This window comes from Triturus cristatus, chromosome 4_2 (assembly GCF_964204655.1).
Source record: "Triturus cristatus chromosome 4_2, aTriCri1.1, whole genome shotgun sequence".
NCBI lineage: Eukaryota > Metazoa > Chordata > Amphibia > Caudata > Salamandridae > Triturus > Triturus cristatus.
The window spans coordinates 93,446,948-93,468,410 of NC_140586.1; the positions used below are offsets into that span (position 1 = coordinate 93,446,948).

The following is a 21,463-nucleotide window of genomic DNA, read 5'->3' on the forward strand; positions in this document are numbered from 1 at the left end:
GACATGGCCACTGGGTGCACCAACATGCTCTCTTGCTCTCAACTGTTCGGATACATGTGTCTTGAATAAGGTGGTGACCACGGATAACCTTTAGAAAGCTGGCGCTGCTTGTGAGCTTCCTTGAAATTGAAAGAAAAGCAGAAACACTGAAGGGCATATTTACAAAGGGATTGTGCCACCGGAATGCCGCTTTTATCGACGTTCTGGTGGCGAAATGCCCTGCACCAAATTTACAAAGCAGTGTTAAGCCACTTTGTATGGCTTAACGCTGCCTTGTAAATATGGCACTCTTTCATGCAGGTACCTGAGTAAAAGAGGTGTGCAATGGGTGTTGCTGTGGGCATACCACCGCAACATCCATTGCTTTTTGCCGCTGCCCAAGATTTACAAGTATGTGTAAATCGGAGGTAGCGCCAAAAACTAACACTATTCAGAAGCAGGCATTAGATTGCTGCAATGAGAAAAAACACCTTTATTTCTCCCCGTTTTTGCTTTTTCTGTGTGCTGAAACCTGCAGCACACACTGAAAGAGCAAAACTCCTTTAATGATTGTTTATGTGCAGGATAAACATTGATGATTTGCTACTTCTTGCACATAAACAATCACTCCCTGCAACGCAGGCACCCTTGCACTATAACGCAAGAGTGTCTGTGTTGGTGCTAGGCCAGCGCAAGGGAAAACCGTAATGTTGTATTTTTCAAATGATGCAGCGCGACACTGAAACATTTTCCACAGTACTGTGCTGCGCATTTTCCTTGTGAATATGCCCCTAACTCTTGAATTCCCTGAGTTTCTGACAAAATTGAAAAAGGTTAAGAGAGTTAACCAACATTGTAGCCAGGATACACAAGCTAATGTCCCCTTTTGTCAAAGTTTACAGGTTGGTGTTTAGTCCTGATGAAAACCCTGTGGAAGTCTGCTTTTGTAATATACTTTGGTAAACGTCGCAAGGGAATCCTGTTTTACATTGCACTTTACCCTTTTATGACACTTGTATTTTCATGTGAAGGACTTACCTCTGTGGAGAATAAAGATGTTTTTCACTGTAAAATAAAATCACGGGCTGAATTGACACATCGCGGAATAGTTTTATTGTCTCTTGTGAGGTCTCAATTTTTAGCCTTATTGAGTGCGCTCTAGACCGCTCTGCCTTACCATCATGAGTGCGAAGTGCAGAACGAGTGTAAGTGATGCCCAGTTTTGAGAATAATAGTCAAGGAAGTAAAGTGGGACTTAGGACACCAAAGTTGAAGGGCTCTAATTGTCAAAAATGGAGCTCAGTAACCATGGTTCCCCTGGGCCCCTTGTACCTGCACCTGCCCATCCCTTCCCTCAATGCTATGCCCTAGGATGCACATGCCTTCATTATGTGGTAATCTTCCAATGCCCCAACTCTCTGCTGCAATACCTATGCTGCAGTTATGAACACTATCCTGCCCTGTCCATTCTTTAATTCAGTTGTCTGCCCTTCTGCATCCTCAAACTACCCTTTCAGTCCTTCTCCCCGTTGTATACAGCTCTGCATACTGTTTCATTCTGTGTCCTGCCCATGCTCTCATTCTATGCTACTTTGCACAGCCTTTCATTCTTTGGTACGCCATTTCTTACCCCAAATGACGTTCTGTCCTCTGCCAAGCTCTGCCTCTGCCATCATTTTGTGCTCTGCTTGATTTTATCCGTGCCCTCTCTCTGTGATACATCCCATCTGGCTCACGCCCTCGTTCTGTGCTGCACTGATACTGCCCAGTTCTGCACTCTGCCTTGTCCAGCCCATCCCTTTATTCCTTGCTGTGCATTGCCCACGTCTTCACCACCGCATCTGTAGGATTATCGAAGTGGAATCAGAGGCACCGAGTCACCTTACCTGGAAAACAGTCATTATTGCTGCTGGGAAGGTGTCAAAGTTCGTGGGAGGAGTTCCATCATCAAAATTGAACCTACAAATACAAAAGACAGGCAAGAGTCAGAGATGCACCGCACCCACACTGTCCCTTTCCATGTGTGTACCTTTTATAGTTCCCTCTGTAAGCAAGTTCTTGTGCACAACCAAAACATCAACAAGAGAGAAGGATTCGGCTTTGTGGTCCCTTACTCTTTGTGTCTTTTCTCTTATGTGAGTGGAAGGATCTATGTCAGCTCAAATGAATACAACGAGTCCATCAACCTGAGCAATGCTAACACTATTATTTACAGTGCCCCTCTGCAAGAACCCAGGCACCAGAAGTCGCTTGGTTGCCTTTAAAATTCTGAGAACAAGTACAAGTAGACTCCATGTATTTGGTGTGGCAAGTTGTCTTATGGCCTTCTGGATTAGGCGTACCAATGAAATGATGTGGAAGAGGGGTCGCTGTGACTCAATACCGTGTATGGTATCTACTGATCTTGTCACTGGCTTTGTATTTGTATCCCCAAAGCCAACTTGGACCTAATGCTTTTATATGTCATGGGAAGATCATTTTAGCAGGTCATTAATTCTTAGATTGCTGCTTTTAGTCTGTAGGAAGTTGCTTCTTTTTATCTTTAATATTCATGCTTTTATCCGTTGGTACATGTTAACTTCTGTATTTCCTTCTCTGTCAGTAGCTGGTTTGTTTTTATTTATAGATTTTGTATCTTGTTTTTATTTTTTCTGTGCTTCGATCTTTTTACTCCAAATAAAGTATTTGTATGTATGTATTATTTACAGTGCTTAGAAATAGCGACGCTACAGTATTAAGTGCTATAAATAAGAAACAATTTATTATTATATATGGGATAAAGTATTCCCTGCACTACGGTATAAGGATACTGCAAGTCACTGAAGTTCTGTGACCATATAGAGGAATGAGGCCAAAGGCATAGTTCTTTTATAAGATTATGGAACTTCATGTTGATTTGCAATATCCTTGTAACGTATGGTCGAGGGTACTATAATCCTTATATGAATCAATGATTGCCATTTGCAGAACGCAGGCCCCTACCTCCTAAGAAGCGTCCCGGGGCTACCCACAAATTACTCAATCTCATCCAGTGGCTATCTAAAGACTTTTTTTTAAATAGTCTTAGGAGGCAGACTTTCTCAAAGCTACCAGAAGCTCCTCCCAGAGCTTTCACACAAGAAGGGGCGGGCGCCTCTTTTGGCTCTGCGAATTCGGGGGTAAATTAAAGGCCTAAATGGCCAATCGTAAAGATCTTGAAGGCACGTATTTTCTGATCCTGTCAATCAGGTAGGCTGGGCTCTTATTATGGACAGCTGTGAAAGTGATGTGTAAAGCCTTGAAATAGGCAGATTAAGAATCTATCTTGCAGTCACATTCTGGACCATCTGTTTCTTGTAAATAAGGTCAGCCAGGATAGAAAGAGTTTGCATAATCCAATCTAGAAGTCACCAGGGCGTGCACAATCATTTTGTGAGTATAGAATAGAATTTAGGGTCTTCTTTAAGGATTTTAGTAGTGTAAAACGGGAGGCTGAGATGGCCTGTATCTGAGGTTTAAAGGAAAGCTCCTGGTCAAATATTGCCAGTTTATAGTTACACTAACACCATTCCCACAAACATGAAGAATAAAAGTAGAATCTGTAGTGCAAAAGTAAACCCACCAAAGAGAAGTTAGATATTTGTTGTAAAAATACATTGGAGTCAGTTTAACGTAACTCAGACCTAAAAGTGCTATCCCTCATAATGTGTGGAAACATGAATAGAAATTCTGACTTTCCTTAATTATATAAGGCGTGAAAAAGAAACATGCTGCCACAAATACCTCCTTTCTGCTGATCACTGTTCATTTTGTAGAACACGTAAGAAGGAGGAAAAGTTAGTTTTCTTTGTTTAAACTGCAGCATTAACTATGCTCCGTATTCTGCCTTTCCTCTTGGCTCCTGGCTCAAGCAGCAAGCATTCTTACTTTAGAACTGAATTGTTATAACTTATTACAGTTGAGTAGTTCCGTTATTACTTTATTACAGGTGGCCAGAGATTTCACAAGTGGCCTGTATTAAAGAAATTAGAAACAGGCTTTTATACAGGCTCTATGTATTACAATTAAAGGTGATTCAACCAATGCTTAATCTGTGAAAGAATAGGTGACGGACCCAAAGTTTTGCTCTGAAGCCACAGCCGGCACTATTGAAGGTCTAAGTGCTGAAGAACAAGGGTGCATAGCCTTGATTGCAACTCACACCTCCTGACTACACCACAATACACTCCCTGTCGCTTTATCACAAACCAGCAAGTTCTTTTGTATTCCTGCTGTCTCTCTTTGTAACGGTTTTTCCATCTTTTGTTTCGTCCTCCTTACCCCTTTTGTGTTTGTGTCTCTCTTGCTGCGAATCTAAGTCTGTTGAGGAAAAATAAATGCCGGTCCCCAAAACTGACTGCTCACAGGCTCCACCTGCAACCACAGGCTCAAATTGAGCACTGCCCATGGCCCTGATATGTAGTTATGTTTCTGATACACTATCCATTGAAAACGCATCATTTGGATTGCCACTAACTTTGGCACAGTTTGACAACTCTACACAAACTTCTGCACACCCAGCTAGAAAGGTACTAAGTTTCAGACAGACCAGTGCAGGTGAAAACAAAGTAAAGGGGGTGGGGGTTAAAAAACTTGCATTTCTCATTTAAGCGTCTTTAAAAAAATGTACTCTCCTTACAGCAAAAAAAGCTTAACTGACTTAAACCAAACAAATTATGTCAGTAGAGTGTTTGTTTTTTGATTTGGTGTAAATGCTTTCACTAGTTTTTAATATATTAGCATTTGAAAAAAAGGTTAAGTGGGCATTAAAGAGTTAAAATTTAGAAACGTCTTGGTCATTTAAACTTGCAAGTTCATTCATATTCATAATCATCTCTATTCGATTCAGAGTAATAAATCATAAAAGTATGCATAACAGTTAAAAAAATTTAAACTTTAAAAAATTGTATTAAAAAAATAAGAATATAGATAAAATACGTGCAATTTAGTAAACAATAATTAGTGACTTCCTTCTGGAGATAGCAGCCCTCAAGAATCTAACTGATACCAGACATGAATACAAATTTGGAAGTGATTGTAAATCTAGACACGCCAGCCTACATTGTATAAAATGTAGTGATTTCAATAGAGGCTTGATAAAAAGAAATCCTCAAATCCTTAAAAGATTTACAAAAAACAATACATGTATGGTCGATTGTTCAGACATCTTGTCACAAGGGCAGTACATTAGTTGACATGACCAGTTGTTAGTAGTTGGGAAGCTTGTCAAACGGTGAAAGTTAGAATCCTTGTGAACCTGGATGAACAGCTCTTGTATTGTAAGAACTTGGAGCTCAATAATGTGTTTAAAGGAGTTGACTACGACTAAGAGAGCAACCTTCCTATACAAGAGCAGAAATTGCATGAGTGTAGGGGCTCGAAGGACAGTCCAATGAAACGGGTAAGGATCACATTCAGGTTCCAAACAGGAACAGGGACATTTTGGAGGTAACATTTTTAAAACCCTCCTTGAAGGTTTTATTGACTGGGTCTTTGAAAAGTGATGAATATTGCCATGTAGCAGACAATCTCTTGGACAGAGACCATAAAAGGATCTACCTGTTTAGAGACACAGTAGTACATGAATGTATTCTATTTAGATGTGTAACAGGCGTGAATAGTTGGTTTGCATGTCTCTTGCAGGATAAGTATGCATTTCTCTTAACAGAGCTAAAGTTGTACTCCACACCAGACAAATACTCTGCCAAAAGGTGGCTGTTGTTGCAAGCTGCCAGTGGTAGATCTCCTGAGCCAATGCAGAGAGCTGGGGGAATGGGTTTCACCTGTTTATGAATGTAATACATGTATATTAAGTTGTTCATCTCTATGAGGACTGGCTTGTCCGAGTAGGTTTGAAGAAGGCTCTGGGGGTTATATGGATGGCTAGGAGTTCCAGGTAGTAGACGTGGTACACCTGGTACCGAGGGGTCCAGGTGCCTTATACGGTCAATTTGTAGAGATGAGCATCCCACCCTTCAAAAGATGGGTGGGTGTTGATGGTTGCTTGTGGAAGGAAGTATAGAAACGGCCTGCCAAGCATCAGTTTGTTGATGTTCCACCAAAGCAGAGAGTGATGAAGTCTGGTAGTTACCGTCACAAGATGTTTCGCTTGTGGTCATTGCCTTGAGAGGTAATCCTGGAGTGGTCATAATGTGTAGTCTGGCATGTGACAATTTCGCTGCTACACACTAGACCATCATCCTCAGCACTTCCATCATGGTTCTTATAGTGAGGAGACGGTGTGGCTGACAAAAAAAGCAGCAGGCTGTGGAATGTCATCACCTTCTGTTCATTGGTGCAGGCTTTCCCACTTACAGCAGTTAGAACACAGCGCAGGAAGTGTCTGATCTGCTGGTATTGAAGGTGTGAATATTTTTTATTTGATGGTGAATCCTAACTTGTGCAGTAGGCACACTGATGTTTGAGTGTGTGCTAGGCACTGTCACTTGGTGATGCTCTTGATCAACCAGTCATCCAGGTATTGAAAGACATATATGGCATTTTTGTGCAGGTGCGCTTCTACACCTGCTAGGCACTTTGTAGCTGGAGCTGGAGTGACTCCAAAATGGTAACACTTTGAACTGATATTGTCATCCACTTACAATAAATCGAAAGTTCTGGTGATGTATTGGGTGAATTAGGATGTACAAATATGAATTGGGATGCAAAAATGAACAAGTTACTTAACTTTTGTAGCACCTTATCTGGTAAAGACTCTATCTAGCTGCAGATTTCTTACATTAGAATTATCTCCAGGCATCAAACTGGATCCGGAATTGTTTTTTTGAGCAGTACCCCTGCATGCCGGAAGGTGGCGTTGTTCAGCTCCAAGTGGCATTGTTTGCACCAGAAGTGACTTGCACAGTGCCTACATTGGGAGACCGACGACCATGCTCAACAGTTTCGGATATCAAACCATCTTAGCCCAGTCTGCGACCACAAGGATGACTTGGGCCCGGTAGTTCCTGAGTTTCTTGAGAACTCTGCGGAGGAATGGTATGGGCAGAAAAGTGTATAGGAGGCCTGAGCTCCACTCGAGACAAAAAGCGAATCTGAGCGAGAGCTGCCTTGGAAACTCCAGCATGCAAACCGCTGACATTGCGCAGTCTCAGAGGTGATGAACAAGTCTAACCAAGGCTCTCCCTACAGCTGAAAAAGACCTTGCACCACCTCTTGATGGAGACACCATAAGTGAAGGCATCAGCAGCTGAGTTTGTCCAGCCTGCCAGGTGTCAAACCCCATTCCAGGAGTGATACACCTTTCACTACTGTCAGATCTGGTTGGGGAAGGGAGAGGGGTCTACTGCTGATGCTGACCCAATCGAGGTTCATATACCACCACTGCAGATCTTTTGCAGTACCCTCCGAGAGCTGGACCATGTCGAAGAGATTTCCCTGATGCTGCATCCACTGAACTTTAGGTCCCACTGCAGATCCCGCATATGCTAGCTGGCATGTGTCACAAGCCCGTTGTAGGAGGCCATAAGGCCTCCTACAACGTGCGTCAGTTTCACCGAAATTCAGGAAAGAGGCTAAAATATCAGTATCATTGCCTGAATATCCTGGATCAGTGTTGGGGAGGATAAGCCTGAAACTGCACTATGTCCAGAAGAGCTCTGATGAAAGGGAGAGTCTGAGAGGGAGTCAGTTGTGACTTTGGCACATTGATAGTGAAACCAAGCCAGTGCGAGAGGTCTGCCATAGTCTGGAGGTGGGCGACTACTACCTGGGGTGAGCCTGCCATCAACAACCAGTCATTGAGAGAGGGAAGACTGGCACCCCTAATCTCAGCAGATGAGCTGCAACCACCAACATCACCTTGGCGAACACCCGAGGGGCGCTGGTAAGGTCAAAAGGGAGCCCAACAAACTAAAAGTGCTTGTGGCCCACCGTAAACCGCAGGTAATTCTGTGGGCAGGCAGGACGGGAATCGAAGTATGCATTCTGCAAGTCCAACGCTACAATCAAGTCTCCCAGGTCGAGAGCAGTCATAACCTGAGTAAGTGTGAGCATTTTGAATTTCTTCTTTTTCAGGAAGAAATTATGAGGGCACAGGTCTAGTACAGGACAAAGGCCTTCTTGGGCACAATGTAGTGGGGATAACAACCACAACCAACTTCTGATGTTGCCACTCTCTCTGTGGCTACCTTGGCCAAGAGAGCCTTCACTTCTTGGTGGAGTAAGGAGAGATGGCCCTCTGTCAGTCTGTCGTAAGTGGGTGGCATGGGTGGAGGGGTGGTCACTAAGGGGAGGTAGTAGTCCCTTTGGACAATCTGGAAAGCCTAGCGTCCGGATGGTATAAACCTCCAGTGGTACAGGTGATGGCGTATCTTGCCTCCCACTGGTTGTCAATGAGGACGGGAGGGAAACTAAAGAGGCTTGGAGGCTGCACCTTGGTCCTGAAGAATGCCTTTTAACCCTTCATTTGGTCAGTAGCAGAAACATGTTGACCATTTAGAGGGAAGAGTTTTTCCAAACACCCCGTCCACTCTTAAATTGTAACCCTTTCCACTAGGAACACAAGAATAAAGTATAAATTCAGTCCACCAGGAGACAGTTTTATTGACCACTTTTTTCTTGCACTCTACCCATCTCTAAGAACCTTTACTTAGCTCGTCAGATTGAAAACACCAATGTTCCTCTCCATTGGAGAGTTGTAGCCCACACAAGCAACCTTGCGGTCCTGGTGTAAGGAGGGAACACAGTGATGAAGCACGTCACCCTCGGGTGAGTGTGGGTTCTTGTCCTTAAAGAAGTGCTCTCCCACAGTCACCATACGTCCTTATTCCCACCCTTTTTTCTATGTGGAGACCAGACATATTTTTTGTGTATTATCTTTGGCCAGGGAGCAGTACGTCATTGGTTAGGTATCTTGGTCCCTCTGGACCCCTCATGTGTATTCAATCTTGATGTGTGGTGGTATCATCGGGATACATGGCCTTGGTGGAGTAGGGTTCAAGGCTAGGATCCTCTGGGGGAGTTAACTATGTAATGCTCTCATGGGTCTTCTCCCTCAAGGGTTATAAAGAGCTTACAATAAGGAGCCTTTGGAGGATAAGACCTCCCATGGTCTGTGGGTCAGTAGGAGCAAACAGTGGAGGTAGAGTGGAGATGGTGGTAGAGGTGCTGCTGGTAAAGGTGGAAAGGGTGGGGTGCTGGTGTTTAAGTCCCTAACCCTCTTCAGTACTGGTTGTCTGGAGTCCTTCAGGTCTGGTTCATCATCAAAGGCAAGGCTGCTTTCCTTCTGTATCTGAATGAGTCCTGGAGCCGGGGCTTGGCAAGTATTTTGGCAGTGTTGTGGTGGATAAACAGGTTTTTTTCTGCTAGTCAATGAGGATCTCTGAGAATTGGCTGCTCTGCAGTATCTGATCTTGGCATCGAGGGGGTCTTTGATGGTGGTTTGATGCCAGTAGCAGGGCAGCTTTTGTTGTTGATTTCAGCTCTGAGTGGGCATTTTCAAGGCCTGTGGCTGACGCAGCATCAAGGAATGACATGGTTTGGCACCTTTGGTTTGGGTTTTTGTAGGAGTCAACTCAGTCCCTTCAGTATGGAAAGTACCCGTCAGAGAAGCCAAGCCAGAGAGTTTATCCCGTTTGTCGGCTTGACTGCGGTCCAAAGCCCAACTCCCTCTGGAGCAGTGCTCTGCCTCTCTTGAAGGGCATTTTGGGGGTCATGGCTTCTGTGGCATTGAAAAGGATTACAGCACTTTGATGACCCGACATGCACTATTAGCGCAGCACTTATTTCTGATTTAGCAGCTATGAACATCCCGCTTTGTAATTCAGGCTCCACCCAGGCAGCTGGCCACTTATTAGACCCGATATTTTTCAATCTGCCTAACATTTGTTGCCCCCCAGCTCTTCCAATACTTTGGTCGGATCACTTCTTGGTGGGCTTCCGGGTCAAAAAAGGTCTCTCTAGTTTATCCTTGATTACTCCCGGCCTTAAGTCCAAATCTTGAAATTGTGGAAAATTGGATATCGAAGTTATGAATAAGCTCCTATCCAAGACTGTCCCCAGCTTTATCCCAATTTCTTTAGCAGACGACGATGCCATACATAATTGGATCCTTAACTCCATTTATGTTTGTCCACCGTGGTCTGTCGAGATGGAGAATAATCACCGGCCACCTGCTCCCTGGTTTTCCGAGAGGCTAAAAGTGGAGAAAAGCAAATGCAAAGTACTAGAGAGGCGCTGGAGAAAGAATTACGCTCCAGACGCCAAATTAGCATATAAAAAGGCAAAAAGAGATTATCATTCACTCCGTAAAGTTGCACGTGCGGAGCATGTGACTTTTACCAGTTCCAAGGCACAGAATAACTCCAAGACGTTGTTTAAGCTTGTTAAAGAACTGTCTGGCGCGACATGCTAACTTAAATCCCCGAATCTTACAGAATTGCAATGTGAAGATCTTGCTAGGTTTTTCCTTATCAAAGTTGAAAAATTATACTCCACACTTAATGAATCCAAGCCTACCAATGACATACTGCAAACTACGAATCCACAGGTTTGTGTGTCCTCTGCACCTGCCAATAAATTGGAAACTTGGGCGCTTCTAGATAGCACCTCTTTCAGGCGGATTTTGGACAGCATTATATCTGGTTCTCCCAGGGACCCTATTCCCATAAATGTGCTTCAGAAACTCGAACAGTCCTCCTTGTTGTTAATTATGGAGTTGCTCAACGCTCCTTAAAGGAAGCAATGGTTCCATCAACATGAAAGCATGCGATGGTTCTCCCACTTTTATAACAAGTTAATGCCGACCCCACGCAACTGTCTAATTTCCGGCCCTCTCCGTGCTTCCAGCCTTCTCCAAAATTTTGGAAAAGCACATTAATCTTCAACTGACGGCATTTGTTGAATCCCAGAAACGTTTTCATGGCTCACAGTCTGCTTATAGACCAGGCTTCTCAACTGAAACTACTCTGCTTGGAGTCACAGTTATGTTACGCAACCGTGTCGACTCTGGGGACACCGTGGCACTCATACTCTTAGATTTAAGTGCCGCTTTTGACACGGTCTCTCACACTGTGCTATTGCATGCGCTGCAATCCTTAGGAATAACTGGTTCTGCACTCAACTGACTTGCTGATTTTCTGACTGATCGCACGATCCAGGTCTTCTCCACCACAGTCAGCTCCAATACTCATTTCTTACCTTATGGGGTTCCTCAAGGGTCCATCCTTAGCCCTCTTTTGTTCAACATTTATGTCGGGCCACTGGCGACGATTGCTGAAGATGCAGGGTTGTCCCTTTTCTTCTATGCCGAAGACACCCAGATTGTTTTCTCCCTTTCTGCTGAAAGGGTGTAAAAATCATCTTTCCCTCAGTCTGTGCTGAGGAACATACCAGGATGGATGCAAGCCAACCTGCTCAAACTCAATGGTGAAAAGACGAAGGTGCTGATTTTGGGTAAGAACAAAGACCTATGGGGACCTCAACACTGGCCGCCTGAAATGGGTGCTCTGCCCCAGCCTAATCATCAGGTCCGGAATTTAGGTGTTATAATCGATGACCAGTTTTAATGAAGAAACAAGCGGTGAAAGTGTCTTCAAACTGCTTCACCATCATTAAATGGGTCAGGAAAATCCTTTGGATGCTGCCTTTGTCTAAGCAACGTACCATGGTCCAGGCTCTTGTCACTTCTGGACTGGACTATGGAAACATTCTGTATCTAGGAGCCAACAAGGATGTGTTACGTAAACTGCAGATGGTACAGAATGTGGCGATTAGGCGCCTTTGTAAGGTTCCTAAAACAGTTTCCATCTCAGGTTCTCCTAGGGATCTACATTGGCTCAGGGTTGAGAATCATATTAAATTCAAAGCCCTGAGCTATATGTTCAAAATCAAAGTTGGTAAGGCACCCCAATACTTAAATGCTTTAGTTTATCCTTACCTCCCACCACGTCTCTTACGTTCCGCCACTCAGGCAAAATTTACGGTGCCTAGGACCAGATTGTAGCGTATGGATGGCCGGTCCTTCTCTTGTCTAGGTCCCTCTTTATGGAACTCCCTCCCTACGTCACTATTAACGAGAATTTTCGTAAGTGTTTAAAAACCTGGTTGCTCAATATGTAGAGCATTTTCTTTTTTATTTTGTTCCTATCAGGCGGCTCTGGGAAACCCTTGGGTAGCTGTGCGCCTTATAAGATTAAAATAATATAACATAACATATGGGTTGGTGTCTGTTCCTACACCTCTTCATCTTGTGTTTTGGAAGCCTATGAGAACATGGACTCCAGACTCCCGCCTCCTTGGGCTGCTACATTGCTGAGTGCCAAGCCTCTTCCTTCTTGGTGCTGAGGAGGTCTTTTGCCTCAAGGAAGACAGTTGTCTTGGAAGAAGCTTGCCTCTGCATTTTATGGTGAGCCCACTACCATTCTCTCTGGTATTGGAGGGCCTTCTGCCTGGCAGGTGCCACAGGAGGTCTCCTTGTGAGATGGTAAGAGGCACAATTACAAACACTGTGATTGTCCCTCCTGGGTATATGGTGTGAATCTATGGCAGACTTGGAAAGGTCCATACCCTTACCCTTGGTGCATTCTCCAAAATATTGTAGAGAAAGATTTGAGGTTTGCAGGTAGCGGGAGCCCAAGGGTGCAGTGTGTCACAGGGTAAGGGTCGGTGATCATCGGCTATGATGGCACAGTGATATTGTTGTTGTGGGGATTGAAAGGCGAGTAGCTGGCACTGAGAAGAACCAGAGTGGAGTGCGTCAGTTTTAGACCTGTGTTCTACAATGTTTAAGTCCAATGGCACAAGAAAACAGTCTGCGCTGGAGCTCGAGTCTTGGTTCATTGTGGGCCAAGGGTGAAGTCGCAATAGGTCTTGTGACTCCAACTTCTTTGCAGAAAAACAGCATATGTGTCCAAGACTAGATAGTAGGAGTATGAAGAGCATGTGTATCTACACCCGCACATGCTATGAGCATATATAAATATATGATCATATGTTGGTTTACTACTGACACCGCCTTCAGCTGTGTGATTGATGATCTGACTGGAACCCCTTAATGGCAATATTGGGCCATTTTATATGCATTATCTCTCATACATATACATATATTTACAGACATGCACATAAATACACACACAAAGATTCTACACAGAAAATCTACACCAAGATTCTGGCATCTAGGTTGTGTTTAATACCAGAACTGGTCCATTCAGACCAATCTGGATTTATTATGGTCAGATATTCACATGATAATATCAGGATATGAGGGGGTTAACTCACCTGGTTGAGAAAGTCCACAACAACAGGTTTTGGCCGGCTGGACCAGGAAGTTATGGTTGAGGTGTTGAAGACAGAGGGAATATGGGTCTAAGTCCTGTGAAGTACAGTGACCAATTACAATTACCAGTGAGAATTGGGCTCAATATCTGGGACAGCGTAGCCATGAAACAGGGACACACCCCTTTATCACCCTACGCACACAAATTCACTTCCACCTGGAGTTTTCCCTGGCATTCCAAGCCAACCCATTTGCAGGTGGGGGTGAGGGGTGCGCACGTTCTTTCTTACACATCCCAAAAGTGCTTCATTAAATCGTTTATCAATGTAAATCAGATTTTAGCCTAAAGAAATTGAAAAGCCCTCATTACCCTTAGATTCGTCACTTGATGACGAGCACGGTAATGTGTGGGAGACTCACAAGCGATAAGAAATTGCTTAAATCGCTCTTCTCTGACAAAGAGATTATTTCTGAACTTTTAAAAAGTACCTCAGGATAATAAAGCTCTGCACTGTTGTGCTTTAAATGGAAAAAATGGGAATACAATCCGAATTGTGGGAAGCACTAGGGCTTGACATAGGTAAAAGCTTGATAAGTGTAAAAGAGAGATACATAACAAATTGATGTAAAATCGGCATTTTACCCCAAACATGATCCACTGTATGTTTCCTACTGCAAATCCCAATTCACAAGGGGTTGTAATCAGTGGGGAGATGTGATGCACATCGGGTGGAGATGCTCCAAAATTAAATCATTCCGAGAGGAAATTGAAGGAGTAGTCCAATGAATAGTGAGATACTCCTTACCAGATGAGTATCGGCTCACAATACAAGTTTGGCATAGGAGCCCTCGAAAGAAGAAGGGTGGAGAAGGTGGAGAACAGGGCACAGGAGGATACAAAGCTAAACCATGAACTCCAACTCCCAGACTCAACTGCGCTGCCACAGTAGGGCCATCCCCACAGGAATCCCTTCGGGTCATTAGGGGCGGACAAGTTATAAAAGGTCCACCCTGTGCAATATCAAACTCTCTGGCAACACCAGTTATTGTGACTTCTTCTCTTTTTGCTGAGTGACTCACAGCCAATGTGAGAGAGAAACATTTAGAAATCCAATGGTACATAGAAACCCCCGAGGGACTTTCTCTCAAGAGGCCTACCTGCAACTGCTGTAGCACCCTGGCTACAAGCATTGAACTTTTTTTCTTGATTGCTAGGCTCTCTTTTGGCTTCTTCCTTGGGCTGGAGTGAAGACTGTAAGAATGATGCACCCTTTCTGAAACTCATATCAGAAACAGAGCACTACCTAATAGGAGAAATTGTAGGGATCCTCCCTTGGAGGGGATGACAGCATGTCGACGGAGAGGGAGGAAGGGTATGTTTTATTAAGGATAGCCATGCCTGTTTAAGAATTGCTAGACGGGGAAACAGCAAGTTCCATGTAGAAGAGTTATAAGCAGAACACATTTTTTTTCCCTTATGTGTCAAAATACACTTCTTTTTAAAATAAAAGTTTACGCTGAACCAAAACAAGTTTTTCTAATTAAACACCAGGGGCCATATGTAGGTAGCCTAATACCAGTCGGTAACGGGCGATTTTCGGTAAATATACCGTTACCGACCGGTATTTTGGCTTTTGCTATGTAGGGGGAACATTTCAGGATTCGGTAATTTAACGAATCGGTAAAATTACCGAATCCTGAAATGAGATGTAGGTGACACTCAAATGAGTGATGTGTAGGGAAAATAATTCGGTATTTAGCACCAAATATATGTTGGTGCTAAATACCGAATTCATTGCAAAAAGCAATATTTTGCTGGACTACCAGTGCCATGTGGCAGACATACATGCCCTTAGGGCATCTATGTGCGCCACATGTGCACACATGCAGGAATCAGGGGTGCAACAGGGTGTCAATGTGACACCCTGCCACCCTTGAATGTGCTCCCCCCATTACCGAATCGGTATTTACCGATTCGGTAATGAGGCATACCTTCCCATTGATTCAATCAATGGGAAGGTATGCCTCATTACCGAAACGGTAAATACCGATTCGGTAATTACCGAATTTCTCCGATTCGGTAATATTTACCGAATGATTTCCTACATACGAGTTACCACTTCTTAAATACCGAATCGGTAAAGTTCGGTATTTAAGAAGTGGTAACTTGTATGCTACCTACATATGGCCCTTAAGTGTCAATACACATCGTGATTTGATACAAAATTCTTTTATTCCACACATTGTAGGTTTTGTGATCACCTTTAAATAACAATTAATTTAAAATGCATTTTAGTTAAAAACCTTATTAGTACAATCTATACACATAGTCTGTAGTCACAGATTTTCATAAATACTTCGTAATTTTAAAATAAACACATATTCATTAAACACCTTACATTCACAAATACAGCACAACAAATCGTTTTCATGAGATATTTTTTTCTTTCCAAACAGTACTATAATTCAATAATTATAGTGCTGTTTGGAAAGAAAAAAATATGTCATGAAAACGATTACGAGTACTATAATTCAATAATTCTAGTACTGTTTGGAAAGAAAAAATATCTCATGAAAACGATTTCTTGTGCTGTATTTGTGAATGTAAGCTGTTTAATGAACATGTGTTTATTTTAAAATTATGAAGTATTGATGAAAATCTGTGACTACAGACTTTGTGTATAGATTGTACTAATAAGGTTTTTAAATAAAATGCATTTTAAATTAATTGTTATTTAAAGGTGATCACAAAACCTACAAAGTGTGGAATAAAAGAATTTTGTATCAAATCACGATGTGTATTGACACGTGTTTAATTAGACAAACTTGTTTTGGTTCAGTGTAAACTGTTATTTTAAATAGAAGTGTATTTTGACACATAAGGGAAACATTTTTTTGTTCAGTATAATACTACCCGGTCCCTTTTGGTCCCACCAGGGTAACTCTCTCATTTTGTTGGGAAGACTTATAAGCATACCCTTCAAAACTGTCCTGTATTCTACATAAAGTCTCAATAGAAATAATGTTTAAAAAATAAATGTCAACCCAGATGACCTGAGGCTTGTAATATAAACATGACATCTGGGTACCAGCACTGTGGTGCTGGATTATCCAACTCTGAGCTGGAGTACATTTGCTACTGTTTTGGGTCCATTTTTGCCTGTAGTAACTGTGAACAGCAGAGGATTTACACTTCTGTGTGTGGGTGCAGCTCCTTCCCTAAACCCCGCACTAGCTCTCTCTTAACCTCTGCTAACTCCTCACAAAGCCCCTTTCCTTTAGCAGTAAGTATTCCCCGTTCCCCAGCTACTCCCCTCTGTCTCTTTCACATTTACTACTAGAACATATACATACATGTGTGAAGACCTCTGCAGTCGGAGTGGAGATCTCCGCACATAAAAGATCCAAAAGTGTAGACCTCGGTTTGTAGGTTAGTGAATGGCATTTTCTAATATGCTAGTAGTACTACTGTAGCACTACTAAACGTACTATAGAATTCAATTTGTGAATAGGCCCCATTATTTAAAATTGCATACATTAGTTAATTATTTAATACACATTTAATTTAATGAGTTAAACTGCTGAAACATTTTATTTATTAGTTCTATGTTAATAAATCTTTACAATTGTTTTACATGTATATTTTATATTAAAATATTTTTAATAATTGTGTTAATGAATAATGAACTTTATTCATTTCCCTATACTTTTGCATAAGTAGATCTCTGCCACAGAAGCAGAGGTCTCGACCTATGTGTGAAAAGTTATTAGTAGTAAGGTTACGCTCTAAAATTCAGTCACAGATGTCTTCACCTTCTGAATTGAGAGGGTGGAATCATATAAGTCCACACTCAAGAGTAAATCATGATTCCGAAATGGTGAATAGCACAAAAGTATAGATCCACACTTATGTGCAGGTGTAGATTTAATTCTGAGTCATTTTATATGGGTACATTCACTTCTATGAATACACTTGAATACAAGTTGTGTTTTCACTTTGTTACTGTGTGTGCGCTGCATAAATACTTTACACATTGCCTCTAAGTTAAGACTGACTGCTTTTGTGCCAAGCTAACAGAGGGATAAGCACAGATTCATTTAGTCACTTTTTGTGTTCCTCCCTGACAAGGATTGTGGCTGTTGCTTGAGCAGGGTTTCACCCCTCTCAACCAACAACCCAATTTCTCACAACAAGCTAGCCCTGAATTATTTCTTTGAAGACCATTGTCATGAGGACTGTCAACCTTTACAAAGTAGTGTGTTCTGAAGTATATTTTGCTGCATAATGGTTTGGGTTCTGAGTAGATTTCCGTGTTTTACATTTGCTGTCTTAGATTCCTCGCCATGCTTTGACCCTACGTCCAAGGCAACTTTCAACACATCCATCGCATCATTTGATTAAAAAAGTTCACTGTGATATTCTCCCTGACAGGATTTCCTCTGGGTTGTGACATTCTCTCTGTGTAAATAACACATTGCCAGTGTTTTTCTCGTGTTCACTGACAGCATGAAAAGCTAACGTCCTCAGAGAACAGACACTGCATTCTTGCTTTCTCAACTGTTATGTGCAAGTCATATTTTCAAGAACCTGTCTGTCACTCATCTTAATGTTTGACAGGGCTATATGCCAGAGGTATGACAGCTTTTATTACTGAGAGGAGCTCTTATTGAGCCCTAAATTATTTTGCGTTGCTGTATGCAAATAATCCGTCTGCCCAAAGTTAGGACTCTTTGTTAGCGAACCCATAGATCTCATGCACGTTTGAGTTGACTCTGTCAAATGTCACTAGTATGAAGTGACACGAAAAGATTCTCCAATTTACTAGATAGAAATACACGACCATAACTATTTTATGTTATAGAAAGTATTTCTAAGGCATCTCGTCTACAGCAGCCACTCGTCACTTGATGCCAAACCAGCACAAACACGACATAACAAAATGACTAGGCATCTTTGCAATCAGGATTTTAAACAACAACCCTGTACCCACCAAGTCCACTTCAGTCTTTCTTCAGTTCAGGAAAGCGCTGTAGATTCACCCTTTTAAATAACATTACGCCATGAAACAGTAAGGGCCCACAAACCAACTACTTCTCTAATCACGTGTTGACTGCATACCTTTGTCCCTATATACAGAACTCCACTGCCTGGCTAGGTTTGCACTAAACAGATACCACCTACTTACAAGCAAACAGAAAAATTACGTTTCTAGTTACCAATGGTAAGAGTAATTGCTCGGATGTCGAGCGGCAGTACTTTCAGTAGCAATGGTGCCACTGCTAGAAAGACCCTACCTCAACTTCACACCTTCAAGAATTCTAGGAATATCTGCAATTTGTATCTGTAGCAGACTTAACAATATAGATCAATGTAGCTGAGTAAGATATAAGAATCTTGAATAAAAAATAGCCTCTGTTAGTGATATACAAGAAACAGCAGCCCCCCCACTTCGGCCAGGTCCTAGAAACAGATCATAAGTATTTTCTCAGGTATTAGGGAAGCAGCCACATTTTGACTCTGCTGGAGACTAGAGGAGAAACTCCTACTTTTCCCAGTGTGAGACTAACCCTTTACTTCACCTGTGAACATTGTGAATGGAACACAGGTCTATGGGGATCCACAATGACCCTTTCCTCAGTGACGTACTGCATTGAACATTCACCCAAGTGTATATATACACATTGCACCAAAACAAAGATGTGAAAGGGTCCTCATTCACTGTAATCTGTATACTTTGCTATTGACTCCTTAGCAAGCTTTTCTAATGTGATTATTGGTGTCATTCTGACAAGGAGCAAGTTATCTCTGATGTTACTTACACCATATTAGAATATTGGAATGTTGAACGCTCCATTGAAGACAACGGAGTGCTCCGGACTTCTAATGACTGGTAGAACCCCAGAGCATCAACATTCAAATGTTTGTTCACAGCAACAGCTGTTAACAAAGACCTCACAGAGCCTGAGGGAATTTCGACCCCCTAGGGCTCCGTGAGGCCTCTGTTTTACAAATCAGAACATTCTGCACTCTAGGGGCAGAATGTTCTAATAGCCACAGAGCCCTCCGTAGCAGGCTCTACTGGCCATTAAAGGCATACTCCCTTGTGAAAGGCCCTTTAATGCTGGAGTTGGCCTTTAATGGCCGGTAAAGCCTGCTACGTCGGGCTCCAAGGCTATATTAGAACATTGGAATTTTGGGAGCTCCATTGAAGACAAAGGAGTGCTCTGGGCTTCTAATCGCTGGTAGAAATCCGGAGCGCCAACATTCCAATGTTGTCGTTCACAGCTGTTGCTGCAAACAAAGGCCTCATAGAGCCTGAGTGGATTTCAATCCTCTCGGGCTTTGTGAGGCCTTTGTTTAATTTGTTAGAACATTCTGCCCTCTAGTGGCAGAATGTTCTAATAGTCTTATAGGCCTCCGTAGCTGGGCTATACCGGCATTAAAGTCCTGCTCCCTTGTTAAAGGCCCTCGTCTTTGACTCAAATGCATTTAATGCTGGAGTAAGCCTTTAATGGCCGGTATAGCCCCCTACAGTGGGCTATAAGCCTATAATAGAACATTGGCATGTTGGGAGCTCCACTGAAGACAATGGGGTGCTTCGGGCTTCTAATGGCTGGTAGAAGCCCGAAGCTCCAACATTCTAGAGTTGTCGTTCATAGCTGTTGCTGCGAACAAAGGCCTCATGGAGCCCGAGTTGATATCAAACCCCTCAGGCTCCGTGAGGCCTTTGTTTTTATTTGTTAGAACATTCTGCCCTCTAGTGGCGGAATGTTCTAATAGCCTTATGGGCCTCCGTAGCTGGGCTATCCCAGCATTAAAGTCCTGCTCCATTGTTAAAGGCCCTCGTATTTGACTCAGGCCTTTAATGCTGGAGTGGGACTTTAATGTTCGGTATAGCCTGCTATGGCGGGCTATAAGGCCATATTAGAACACCGGAATGGTGGGAGCTCCATTGAAGACAATCGAGAGCTCCGGGTTTACTCATGGCTGGTAGAAGACTGGATCGTCAACAATCCAATGTTTGCCTTTGTTCACATCTGTTGCTGTGAACAAAGGCCTTATGGAGCCCAAGGGTATTTCAAACCCCTCAAGCTCTGTGAGGCCTTTGTTTTACTATTTACAACATTCGGCCCGCTAGGGGTGGAATGTTTTAATAAACTTATAGCCCTCCGTAGCAGTAAAGTGGGCCTTTTAATGGCTGGTATAGGCCGCTAGGGCAGGCTATAACGCTATAGTAAAAGCCATAACATGTGTACAATCTTAACTTGTATTTCCGGACAGTGATGCAGCTTTTATATGAACAGACCATCTTTAAAAACATTTTTCAATGAAAGTTAAAGTAAAAAATATACTCTCTTGCTAGTTGTTAATGCCAGGAATGGAAAAGGGGCTTCTAAAAGAAATGCTGTCACTTTACATTTTGACCCGGAGGAGCTGGGTGAAAATGCACTCCCTCGTGTGCCAGCCTATCAGTAGGGTGCCAGAAATGGCTTCTTCGGGCGATGTAATTTTTTGAGTGGTCTCTATCGTATCACTGTCTATCGTTTATTGAATTAGGATTTTTTGTCTTGACTCTTCATTTCTGACTGGCGTTTTTATTTTATTTTTAAATGCGCCTTTCGCATCTTTTCATCGGGTGTTGCAGGAAACAGTTTCCAGGAAATGTTTTGAGTCATCGGTTCCGACCCAGCAGCTGACATAAGGCTTGTGTATCTTGTTTATGAATTTTCCATCCAGTAATTTCCTGTCTTTTCTGAGTGGCAGCCCCAAAGGGAGATCACAGGTGATAAGACTGCGGCCCATGCCAAAGGTATGTTGGGAAATGCAGGAGACTGCTGACTTCACGAGACAATGTCTCTTGATACAGGTAGGAGGCATGATCTCAGCCACGTTCAGCCATGTCAAAGGAAGATTCCGGTGCCTGGACAAATGCCATGCACAGAGATGGGGGACTGTATATTTTTAAGGACCAGTTTGGTCCCGACCAATAAAGGGAATGGAAATGACTGCTTCTTTTGGCTCGCCTTCTGGGTAGGGCGAGCTGTGGGTAGAATAAGTCCAAGTGTAAATTAGGTGTCAGGAGGCTAGTGAATCTACAACACACCAATTCATATAAATGGAAGCATTTTATCAGCGTTTGACCTGGTGGCTTCCATCCTTTATTTTTCTTTATCACCTGGAACAGACACCATCAATTTCATTAAAATGTTATGGGCGAGTCTGAGCTCCAG

At 42.8% G+C, this 21,463-nt stretch overlaps 1 protein-coding gene across 13 annotated transcripts in view; it reads right to left on the reverse strand.

Moving 5' to 3' along the window:
• The window catches only part of CACNA1A (calcium voltage-gated channel subunit alpha1 A), a 1,220,168-nt gene that overhangs the window by 663,425 nt on the left and 535,280 nt on the right, over positions 1–21,463 (reverse strand). For all 13 annotated transcript variants that reach the window (XM_085600715.1, XM_085600714.1, XM_085600719.1 and 10 more), the window contains one exon: positions 1,866–1,938. In XM_085600715.1, the coding sequence (XP_085456841.1) occupies positions 1,866–1,938 (73 nt within the window). The remainder of the gene's footprint in view (positions 1–1,865; positions 1,939–21,463) is intronic.